The sequence below is a fragment of the Volvox carteri genome, assembly GCF_000143455.1.
Source record: "Volvox carteri f. nagariensis unplaced genomic scaffold VOLCAscaffold_10, whole genome shotgun sequence".
NCBI lineage: Eukaryota > Viridiplantae > Chlorophyta > Chlorophyceae > Chlamydomonadales > Volvocaceae > Volvox > Volvox carteri.
In genome coordinates this window covers 903,184-915,249 of record NW_003307553.1, presented here as the reverse complement: position 1 = coordinate 915,249, position 12,066 = coordinate 903,184, and the positions used below count along the sequence as shown (strand labels likewise).

Here is a 12,066-nt window from a genome sequence, read left to right as displayed (position 1 = left end):
AACCTGGCTCTACTCTGCCAGGGTCACGCCAGGGTTTTTATGAGGGTTACAGCCTCTTGTGTGCTCACGCGGCCAAACACACCAAAGAAAACTCACAATCTTACGTTCAAACCAAATGTAGTAGAATCCACGCAAGCACACGCGCGAGACTTCCTAACAGACCTGCCAAACCTGCCACTCCTGCCCTCACCTTGATAGTGACCGACCACAAGCGCGCCCGTTACCGCACCTGCATGGTAGACATACATACATACACACACATACACAGACACACACACGCCAGAGCTCGCTCAGCGAGTATCACGACTGGGTCAACGCCCATGCTGCCATCCTGCCATGTTATGCTCTGTTCTAGGGTTCACACAGAACTCAGTCCGCGTCCTCGGGGCGCATGTGTCCCACCTAGCGATGCCGCATCAGAGTCAATGCATGTGCACGGGACGGGGAAATCCCACCTAATGCCGATGATGCATGCATCGGTACCCACCGCTGAAAGCGCTGTTCAGGAAGTCATGTCGGCCGCGCACTGCACGGCAGGTCTCCTGAATGCCTGGATTACATCCAACCCGGATGGAGTGGCGGGGTGTAAAGGACGTATGGAAAGGAGCGCTTAGGACACATGGGGTTGGGGTTGTCAACAGCGGAGTATCGGGACAGCGTTGCTTACCGCTGAAAATCACCGCTGCACTGCCGTAGCCCAATAGATTGTCAACAAAACCGCGAAGCCTTGACCTGCCTCTGAGCGGATTATTACGCAAAGAAAGGAGCGCAGCCATACAACCTGCATCATCAGTGTGGCAAGCGCAAGTGGCTTATAACAATGTAGGAACGCTCAGATAAAATAGTATGATAGTTTTACCAGCAAAGGCCAGCTTTTGTTGTGTCCTTTGTTGCCATCCGTCCACAAGCCAGTCGGTCGCCATCATCAACGCGATTTATGAGACCCCAGATTACAGTAGGCGATATGTTTTCATCTAACAAATGTGAATGCTTTAGTTGGAGCACCGAGCACACGAAAACCAAACAGTATTTGACGACAGTCGCAATTCTACTTCAACAGGCTATCCTTGCTACTCTAACCATATAAGTCGAACTGGAGACGAAGCCACTTCTGAGAGGAAAAGGGATGTTTCGACATCTTGTTTTCCCCAATCTGTGAAACAGATCGGATGCAGGAATGAGTAATATTGGTACGACTCCTAACCGCAACGATGCACAAGCCTCAAGGTCAGGGCCTTCTCAAGATCTAGTACGCTATGAGAAGCGAGACATGCCACATTCGCTGCTTGCCTATCACCTGTCTGCCTGAAGACACGGGCCTAGACTGCAAACACGGCGTTGGGAATCTGTAGATGGGTATAGGTATATATTGTCCCATCTCCAGCACCTGCGGCGAGGTGACGTGATCATCCACGAGCCGTGAGGCAGTCACACACCTAATCGGACTTCATTTCATTTGGGAGACAAGCACGACCAAAGACGATCTCGGTAACCCTCGAAAGATGCGTTCCGACAAGAGACCGCTTTGGTACTGCCCTGCAAAGTCCACCACCACATCAGCAGTGTTCCCAATGCATGTTACAACCTCCAATCAACCACCGTGAGCCAGCATGCCGCAATAAAATCCCCGCCTGACTAGCTAACCACCAAGAAGTGAGCCGCACGGAGGTCTACTGAGGCCGACTACGCCTCCTTAGCCCTCTTAAACCTTGCATTCAGACGCTAATAAGCGTAAGCAGCTACGTCGCTGCAGCCCGCTTTTATTGCTGCGCCGCAAACGACCACGCACTGGCTCCTTCCTGATGAGACCTTCCTGCCCGGTTCCAACTGACTTTCCATGATAGATGCTTAACGTGAGCGCGACCAGTTCGACACCTCTCGTCCTGCTTGAGTATATCTAGTTGCGATGAGGGACGCGGCTCTACGCAAGGGTTAAGTTGTCCAGTCCACACGGGACCTGTGATGGCATGTACTGTTGTGAACGGGCAAAGAGTACTGCAGGATGACGTGTCGAACGGCCAGGCATGAGCATGGGTGCGATGCCGGTAAAGCACGTCTCCCCCTCAATACAAATTTCCTTCATTGTAGAACTGTGGCATACCCCTTTTTTGGGGTACCGGATAGAGAGCGGGGAAATCGGCGAAATGGATCCGTCGAGCTCCCACAAACAGCCATCGACCAGCAGCTAGTCGCCAGAGGCTTGCAGCGGCATACATAACCGCCAATTCTTGCACGCAGCAGCTCAGCAGGCGCAGGTCTGGTCGCTTCACTGGACTTGGTGTGGACAAGGCACTTCCACTTATGCATGGTTAGGCGCTTTCCATTACATTTATTTCACCGAAACTCAGTTACCCCCTTTGGACGCTAGTCTAGGCTGATGTGCGGTGTTTCCTTTTCTCCGTGGCTTTAAGGCGTTGTAGTATTTTGCCCTTGGGCCTTCGGCTCGTATGGGTAGTCTTACAGGTATGGGGTCACGCACCCCCCAACCATGTAACACACACACATTCATTTGTACTCCCATCTCGCAATCCATGCGAAATCGTAGGCCCAAACTGCGCTGTGCATGCTGCGCACTTCTAGTACCCGCTCATCGGATAGCGGCCAAGCCTCTTCAGTGTTTCGGCAAATCGTCGTTATCAGAATTATGAAGAGCTTGATGGCACCACCAATGCGGTATTATACTTCATTGCACAACAAAGGGATGAGACCTTACGCAGGCAATATACCTCACGTTTTTCTCGTTGTGATGTCTTGACAACAAATGTCGAAAACTTCCACAAACTTCCGCAACGCGCGCATTTCACCTGCATGACACATGAACGTCATAACATGATTCCCTTTTTTCTTCCAGCCCACGCCTGAACATCAAGAGCAAGGGGCAAGAGGATGCAACGATTCCTCCAAATGTTCATCCGCATGATCAAAAGGACAAACAACCACAACTCGCACAAACATTTCAGGGAATGGACCGTAAGAGCCGCACCTACGCTAGCTAACATTCTAATGTTTAGCTCATGTTCAGCTCATCACACCGTCCATTCATGAATGCGGTGTTGATAGCAGGAGGTTCCAGTTAGCGGGCCCCCTGTTGTAGCATCGCCGCTAACTCACATCATCCATTCCGTCGCCGTCAACCATGTTCTATATCTCTGTCTCTCTATGTATATGTAATATATAGTGCATCAGCTGACGGTCCCGTGCCGCGCATCCAGCAAAATGCCCCTTTCCACACATATCGCTTAAAAGCCCTGCTCTCGATTGAAATGCGCCACCGGACAGACTGCACAGACTCCTTGCACCGGAACACTCCTGCGTTCCGCTTCCGCCCCTCTGCATAAGAGACACACACGCAGACGTACATACACGCATACACACACACACGCGCGCGCCGATCTCCTTTACCTTTCCTACCCGATGGCCCCCTCGTTCAATCATGCGTTGCATCCATGTCAATGGTGAGGCCCTCAGCATATCTGGTGGAAAACCCTCAGCCTTCGGCCCTCTGCAGAACATCCACCTCCACTGTGTTCACAGTGCGCCAAAAACCCACAACGCGCAGTACACGACTTAAGGACTTTTTAAAACACCTTGTTGGTTATGACACTGCCCAGCCAATGCCTTTACTCCTTTCCGTCAAAGCAAGCCCTGCTCGCGTCGTGCGTCACACACACACACACGCACACACACGCACACGTAAAGGCAACCACAGCCCATTGCCCCTCCCGATATGCAACAGCCGCACAGCCCCCAACCATCTCTTGTCCTCACATACGCGCAATGAGGGGATTCGAACCCAAGCCCCATGACTATGGAAGTTATGTATTATAGAGATTCACAGAACATCCATCTCCACGCATGTCTTGTCCATCGCAATCCGCAGAATCGGCAGCAACCGGGAGGTCACGTCCTCCCACAACGTGCCATGCGGCAGCCCGATGCGAAGACGCCACAAGCCCCGCAGCGCTGTCAGCGCCACAAACGAATGTACGGACAATAACGCGTCGTACACCCGCTCCGTATGACGTCGCCCAGCTGCAGAACCGCTGCTACCGGCTCCTCCCCCCCCGCCATCGCCGCCGCCGCCTCTCTTGGCGCCTTGGCTCGCTGCACCAGGCATGGACGGCCCCGCACCGCCAGCGGCACCGGCGGCCGCAGCCAAGCCGCTGCTCTCATAGCTATCATCATCCGCATCTGTATCCGCATCGTCCTCATCGTTCTCCTCTTCCTCATCCTCCTCATCCTCATCTAAGAACAATGTCGGCGTATCAAACGACAGGGTGAGGTCCGTCAACTGTGTCAGGCCCGAGAGCACAACCATGACTGACGCCAAATCGCTTCTGCTATCTTTGCTGGTCGACAACGCTACTACCTCACCACTGGCGCCTGGCACTTCGTCACCTCCAGGCCCATCACTCCTGGCAGCCGCACCGCTGCCGCCCGGGTTCTGCGGCCCCGCCGCACCGGCTCCTGCTTGATCCAGCAGGGTTTCGTCTCCTGATGCCGTCGCCGTCCCTGAGTTCAATCCAGCTGCTACCCCTCCTCCGCCGCCGCTGCTCAGATGCACAAGAGACTCCTCTTCGGTGCTCAAGTACTCGTCACTGTCATCGTCGCTGTCCATGATGCGATGGGCCGTAGCCGAGCCGGAGGCTCTGCTCTGCGGTTTTCGTGCCGCTGGACCGCCTGATCCAGAGGCCCCCGCCGCGTATGAGAGTGTGATAGTCCGCAATGATGAAGATCCAGCGGCACGAGACGCCGCCGTTGCCGCCGGCGGCGGTTCGAGTGAGGCAGCGTCAATCTGCAGCGACCGCAGGCAGCGTAGGCCTAGCAGCGAAGACATCTGCGGAAAAGGGAGAGGGGAGGGGAAGACGGACAACGAGCGAGGGAGGGGAGGGGGCGGGGCGGCGTGCGAGAATCGTTATATTGAAATCGGGCCGCTGCTGCTGCTGCTGCGAGGACAGCAAGAGGTGTATTTTGCACATCAAAGCGTTGCCCGAGCACTGCCGGGGTCTCTCGCTTCTCGTGTTAAGCCCAACTACATAAATACCGTGACACCATGTCGCCCCCCCTTTCCTAAAACCTCCCATCCTGAACCCCCTAACCCCCCCCTTTCCTTTAATGGTGTGCACCCGTCAATCCATTCACATACAATCCAAATCCATACAAGTTTAATAAAGCGAATACGACTGACTGAGTTCTGCCACACACACCGGCACACACACACCGGTACACGGCACACCGGTACACGGCACACCGGTACACGGCACACCGGTACACGGCACACCGGTACACGGCACACCGGTACACGGACCTGCTTTGCCGACCACCATCCAGGCGCCACGGTATAGCTGCAGTCCATAATAAGGCCCCGCAGACAGGGAAAGCAGGGCAGCAGGTCCGACAGGCGCGTGGTGGTAGTGGTGCCCCCCAGTCGCAGGTCCTCCAGCCGGGTCGCCCGGCGAAACACCAACAAGTCCGGCGCCACGCAATCAAACAGCCACAGGTGCGTCAACGTGGACAAGTCCGGCAGCAGCGCCAGGGCCGCTGGAGAACTCGATGGCGCTGCTGCGCCCGCCGGTAGGTGTGGAGGCGGCGACGGCGAGGCGGGGATGGTGACTTTCTTGAGAGTCAACTGCAGCAGCTTGGGGGGCAGCACTGGTGGCGGTGCGGATAACGGGCAGGGCACCTCGGCTGTGAAGCGGAGGTAGAGGGGCCGGAGCTCCAGGTGCTCCAGGTGGGACAGTGCCCGAAGGCCCTAAAGTAGGGCCGGGAGTAGGGGAGGGATTTACATCATAGACATACTTAGCATGTGCATATATACACACACTTCTCTTTAGATATCCATCCTATCATGGGGCAAGAAGCAAAAGGTCAACTGCCGCAATCCACAGCACCCACTGCTGGAGGGGCGAAGAGGAAAGGACTCGCTCAAAAGAAACTCAGAAGGAAATCAGTCGGCGGTTGACAAGGGATATATAAGTTTGGAAGACAAGGAGGACAACGGGGGAAAAGACGAAAACCACGTGAACGAGTGAAGCTGCTGCCAAGGGGAAAGAGTGTACACGAAGCAGAACTGAGGCCAGGAGGAGACTGAGGCCAGGGGTGAAAGCAGGATCGCAAGTAGTGGAAAAGCCAGCGAGGAAGGAGCCAACGGGAGCGCTGCCCACCCACCTCGATAGCCGTGGGGTCATTGGCCGCCGCCGGCAGAGTATCGTACAGCGCCAGGTACTCGAGGGAGGGCATACCAGCCGGGATGTGGGCCAGCCAGCCGCGGGACATCCACGCAGCGGGCCTGCAGAGGCCCCGTTCCATCAAACCAGCAAATACACAAATACACACACACATGCACGCGGGTGAGGGTCACGATTTAAAGCACTGCGCCATCCTCCTACCTCCTGCTCCCATCCAATGACTGTCATCAATCCCTCGAGGGATTATCCCACATTCTCTATTCCGCAACACACACACACACACAGACAGACACACATACACGCAAACAAAACGTACACACCCAACTCCTATAACGGTCCATACCTGCAGTCTTGGTCTACATAGCCTGTAATAGCCAGCGACTTCAGCTGCGTGTAGCCGCCACCACGGAGATCCAGCAACACCGGCGCCACCTTCGTGTCCGCAGGAGGCTGCGGCGGCTGTATCACCTCCTCGCCGTTGGGCCCAAGCTCCTGGGCCACCATGGCCAGCTGCGTCACCATGGGCACCAACGCCAGGTTCAGATAGCACATGTGGGGGCTCAAGGGACCCAGCTGCAGCTGCAAGACCCTGGCCGCCAGCGGTGCCGCTGCGCCGCGATCCGCTCCGCCAGCTCCTCCCGGGTGGTGGTGGTGGTGCTGTTGCTGCTGATTCGCGTTTTGGTGTTGTTGCTGCTGCTGGGTGCCATCGGCTACAGCAGCGCCGTTGTTATTGTTGTTGTTGTTGTTTCCGGCAGCTCCACCGCCGCCGCCGAGATGCAGCTGCGCCATGTGGTTGAGCAGAAGCGCAATCGCAGGTGGGAGCTGCCCTGGCAGTCCACCACCACCACCACCACCGCCGCCGCCGGCCGCTGCAGCCGCCAGTGCCGGAGCGAGCCCCATAGGCAACCCCATCTGCGGCTGGTGCTGATCGTTGTTGTTGTTATTATTCCCGTTGTGCTGCTGCTGCTGCATAGCATTCAGGGCTGCATGAAGGTGCGCCAGCACCTGGAGGGGCGCCGGGCCGCCCTGCATCTGCTGCTGGATGTTGTTCACGGCGGCTGCCGCGGCGGCCGCAAGGCCTTCCTCCTCATCCTCCAGAATGTCCACCCGCACCCCTAGGTGGAGGTCCTCCGGCTCAGCTAAGGAACCCTGGGACGAGAGGACGTGGGCGGTGTCGATGTTGGGAATCCACCACAAGCGTCCGCGCGGGGAATGTGAAAATGTGGACCGTACCGGGACAATCCATACAAGGGCAGGTGCGCGCGACTCAAATATTTTTTTACATATAATACAAAGTTGGAACGGTGATTTTATGTGCGCCCGGTAACTCTTATCATCGCTGCATAGTCATTTGCCGGCCAGATGCCATTCGTACTATATTCGTACTGCAGGCGACATGTTTCCGTAGCTGGTAACAAGCTACTAGGCTAGACACATAAGCTAGCTTTTTCACGCTAATCACCAAGGTCGGTAAGTTCCCATCTGGGACGCGACTGTAAATCCCAGCCCAGTTAGGTTCCGAACATACAGCAGCTTCGCAAATTACTGCCATAAACGGCGAGAGACATGGGCCGAAACATACTAATAACCAGAACTGCGGCAATCAATCGCTGTGTGCGCCAGTTTCCCTCAGGACTCATACTTAGGGTTGGAACTGCTGCGTGCTGTGTGCTGTGTCAACCATGGCCATGCATATTTTGTGCATCAAGGCATAACAAACTATTTCATAAAAGAGGATCACCACGCCGCGCCACGCCGCGCCACGTCACGCTTACCGAGAGCCCCAGCTCCTGCTGCAGCAGCCGCTGGTACTCGGCAAGAACCATTGGCGTCACGTCGTACGGCGGCACGTCCTCCTCGTCAGCAGCACCGCCGTCGCCATCGCCATTATCGTCGCTGTCGCAATCGCTATCGGGTAGTGCAACTCGACGGACTCGACGGCCAGGTGCTGCTGCTGCTGCTGTCGCCACGCCACGCCGCCGCCGCCAGACCGACTTTCGCTGCTGCCGTGACCCTGGCAAAGAGATAGTTGGCAGCGCCGCCGCTGACACGGTGATAGTGACGTTAATATCCATACGCGTGACGCGCGTTCCCTTTTCCACGATCAGCACATGCAAGCCGGGTTTCGGAGCCAGATGGTCCACCGAATCCCAGGGATCGTCCAAATCCTCGTACTCGCCGTACCGCGCCTCCGCATCATCATCGCCATCATCACCGACGCCGATGTGAGCTCCAGGAGCGGCATGTCCGACCCCGCCTGCGTGTCCGCCTTCGCCACGGCCGAGCCGCCGCGCAAAGGTCAGGGCGAAATTGGTCAATCGCTGCGGCAGCGGCAACGCCATCAAGTCTGGAAGTTGCTTGGAATCTTTAGGGGGCGCACAGCACCGAAGGCGAAGGTCCGTCAGCAGTGGGCACACGTCCAGCAACTGGCAAAGACGTGCGACCTGAGAGGAGGAGAACCGTAGAAGTGCGAACACAGTAGCGTCATTCAGGCGGTTGTTAATTCCAGAAAAACGCATCTCGGACGCCGCCTAGAAACAACAAACAGGTTATATCCCTTCTTCTTGTTGACGCATGGAGATGAATACAAATTTTGTAGTTTTATAACAGTGCGCTGGCGATGCGCGTCTCATCAGTCACGTCCCATGGCTACGTCAGCTACAATGGATGCCGGAACCCGCAGCCCGGTTGCCTCAGATGGCCGGCGGTCACTCACCATCCGCCAGCGTGCTTCAGCAACCGCAAACCACTCACGAACGACACCAAAATTTTACGAGGCATCGCACGCTTAAACCCTAAAACCCTCGCGCACACACAAAAGAGACATACATACGCACGCATGCGTACCTCCGGAATGCGCCACAACGCAGAGGTGTGCCCGAAAGCGAGTGTGCGCAGTTGGGTCAGGAAGCCGGTCGCCAGGCCAGCGAGCTTGTCCAGGCCAAGCGGCGGCGGCACGGCGGTGCACAGTTCCAAAAACGTCAGACTGCGTAGGGAGCTCAGCGCGTTGACGTCGTCCTCAGAGAGGTTGTGCGGCGCGCTGGTAAAGGCCGGATTGCGGGAGATGACCAGCGACGTCAGCTGTGTCAGCGGTTGCAGATTGCTGAGGCCGCCGAGAGACAGCTGTGGGTCGCCAGCCTCCCGCACCGGCAAGTGCACTTTCAACTGCAGGAAGTGTCTGTTCCGGGACAGGGCAGCGATATGGCGCTCGAAGCCCCGCTGTGCCTTCTCCGCGGGTTGCGTCACCTCGAGCGTCACGGCGCCGTGCAAGTTGGCAGCGAAACTGAGGGAACGCGAGAGCGTAATGATGACGCTGTTAGCGAGATGACGAGATTGCGCGTGTACCGTTATCCCGTTGGGAACGCAGTGCTAACCCACGCCTCGCGCAGTGTGTCGGACGAGAAGTATAGCGTTCAGGTACTGACTTTGTTATACTGTTAACCTTTGGATCAGCGCTATGTAAACCATAGCATGACGACTGCGAGCTGACACGGTACAAATAAGCTTTTCGCGCAGACATTCGTGCGCCGCCATATAAACCAGCCGGGAGAGCCCTTGCCTTGTCACATACGTAGGTAAATAGTAAAACATACATCATGTAAAACCCACAGACCTAGCTCACCGAGAACGCGTTCCGTCCACAGGTTCGCTAGTGCATAGCGTGGAGTTCAGGCAACTGAGACCGAAAGCCTCCCGCCAAGCTCGGCAAACAGAGTAACATGATACTGCAGTAGCTGCATCGACGTGCTCGCTCAGCGTCTTGAGGACTGAAAGGTTCAACAGCGCGTCTCCGGCGGCAAACCCCGGCCCCTGCGTTCTCGACACAAGCAGGGGTGGTGGCTGCCTGTGTCCACTGCCATGGCCTCCGCAGCAGGGCATCCGTAATTGTCTACGCTGCTAGCAGGTCCGCAGATGCTCTCTTCCCTCGTAATAGTTCAAAGCGCTAGGTTTGTTGGTTGTGCGCAAATTGTGTTGTAGTGTAAACAGAGAATAACTGCGTAATATCGTTTCTAAATGTCCTGCTTTGGTGCAAGTCTGACTGTCGTATATTTTCCATGACGGCTTCTAGCCATACCTGTAACCTTCGCAAATCTGGTTATTTTACCTTAATCAACACCATAGCTCTGCGTTACGTCTTATTTTGATGAGAAATGCAGCTACAAGCATTTAACCAATCGCGTTGCAAGCCAGCCGGCTTGGTGCGCGGCAGCCGCCACGCTTTCATCCCAATTCGTTGCAGTGCCGCATCTTCTTATAGCTGCAATGCAGCTTCTAGCTCTTCTGCTGGCCGCCTTCCCTTGACACGCCCAGCCCGGCCGTCCATGGGGGCGCCAAGGCCCCTGCGTCGGAGCACTCCTATCTGCCAGTCCGTTGCCAACGGGAAGCTTATCTCAAGCACTGAAGTGCCAGCATTCATTCCACGTGATGACATGATGGATCAATTGTTCCGGTGGAGCATGATGGAGGCTGGCGAGAGTGGCCAGCGCAACTTTGGCATGCCCATGACAATTGCGCCAGTCTACTATGAGGAGCGGCTATGGGGCTTCAATGTGTCGATCTTCAAGGAAGGCGTCAAGCTGACGGACCTGGGCGTCATGTTCGATAAGAACGCTGTCACCAAGCATGAGTGGGTTGGCCGCGGCGAGGACGGTTTCCCGGTTATGGAGGGCAAGTCCGATGAAGTCAAGGGGAAGAACTTTGAGATCTGGTAAGTAGCGTAATGGGAGCTGGTGCAGAACTGGTAGGATGGTCGCGGTTTGCGCACGTCCGGTTGGATATCCATTTGGGTTTCGAAGCGGAACAAAGCTGCCTCCTGACTTACTACACAGCACTGATGGCCGCACAGAGCCCAAGAGCTCCTCCTTTTGCGACTCGATTAGCAGGGTGCCTGAATGATCTAGGAAAGCTTCTAAAGCCGCTGCGCGAAGCCCTCGAAGCTGTCCCGGAGATTTCCCCCTAAAGGAACCTCGCGAGCGCATGATGATGTTGAATCCTCCCCCAGCTACCCCGGAAAGTCCGTACGGGACTGGCGCCTGCAAGGTTGGTCAGCGCTGGTTCCTTCTGTGGCATATGGACTCGCATCCCGACCTATAAGCGATCCACTCAGACCCGCTGTGATCCCACACTGTGTATACCCCTACTGCACGGAATTAACGGTCAACGGTCAACCCGCCGGGTGCGGTACAGGTATCCACACGCCTGTCATTGCTCTTGCCCACACAGCCCATTGTTTCACTCTCATGTGATCACAACAGCGCCCTTTCACAGCGATGAGGATTGTATCGCAACAGGACGTATGTATGTATGTATGTATCGCAACAGGAAACTGGACAGCGACCCCGTCACCGAGGACCTCCGCGCAACCATCCGCGCGTACTGCACGGCGCTGGTCGCAGCCTTGAACCGCTACTACGCCTTCGGCTCGGTCTTTGTGGATGACGCGCAGTAACCTTTTTTTGTTGGAGGTTAGGGAAAAGTTGGTTGGGCAGTACTCGGGGTTTCTAAGGCACAGCAGCTCATGAGAACCTTGTGAGCCCGTCATGCCATCAGGAGGGTTTCTGCGGTTGTTTCTGACGACGGTGGACATTGCGAGGGAACATTGCAGCAGAAACTGCAGCAATCAGGACAGGTCTACTGTTCTGCGTCGTGATCGTGTGTGGGGTGCGGACGGACGGCGTGCTCAGCACCAAGTAAACCTCCCGCCCCGCCCAGGAAGGAGGAATCGAGTCGGTTACGAGCGCAGCAGCGCTTCAAAACCTCTCTGCGAGACGGCCATGTGTTTTATCGTTTTACCTTGGCCACGTTATCCGGCCCTGCTGATTCGTAATTTGGTGAAGTCAGGACAAGGCTTTCGGCTTGATGCAGTTGCTAGGAATTG

The 12,066-nt window shown here is 56.0% G+C and overlaps 2 protein-coding genes across 2 annotated transcripts; one reads left to right on the top strand and one right to left on the bottom strand.

The window, feature by feature from the left end:
• Positions 1-3,462: 3,462 nt before the first annotated feature.
• On the bottom strand, positions 3,463-10,067 carry VOLCADRAFT_103913 (uncharacterized protein; the record flags this gene model as incomplete). The annotated part of the gene is made up of 7 exons (XM_002948404.1): positions 3,463-4,837; positions 5,309-5,752; positions 6,169-6,289; positions 6,532-7,337; positions 7,964-8,632; positions 9,036-9,471; positions 9,811-10,067. The coding sequence occupies 7 exons, from the start codon at positions 10,065-10,067 to the stop codon at positions 3,833-3,835; spliced, it is 3,738 nt and encodes a 1,245-aa protein (XP_002948450.1). The 3' UTR covers positions 3,463-3,832.
• Positions 10,068-10,302: 235 nt separating this feature from the next.
• VOLCADRAFT_120629 (uncharacterized protein) lies at positions 10,303-11,637 on the top strand (the record flags this gene model as incomplete). Its single annotated transcript, XM_002948538.1, has 2 exons — positions 10,303-10,896; positions 11,412-11,637. The coding sequence occupies exons 1-2, from the start codon at positions 10,340-10,342 to the stop codon at positions 11,635-11,637; spliced, it is 783 nt and encodes a 260-aa protein (XP_002948584.1). The 5' UTR covers positions 10,303-10,339.
• Positions 11,638-12,066: the final 429 nt, after the last annotated feature.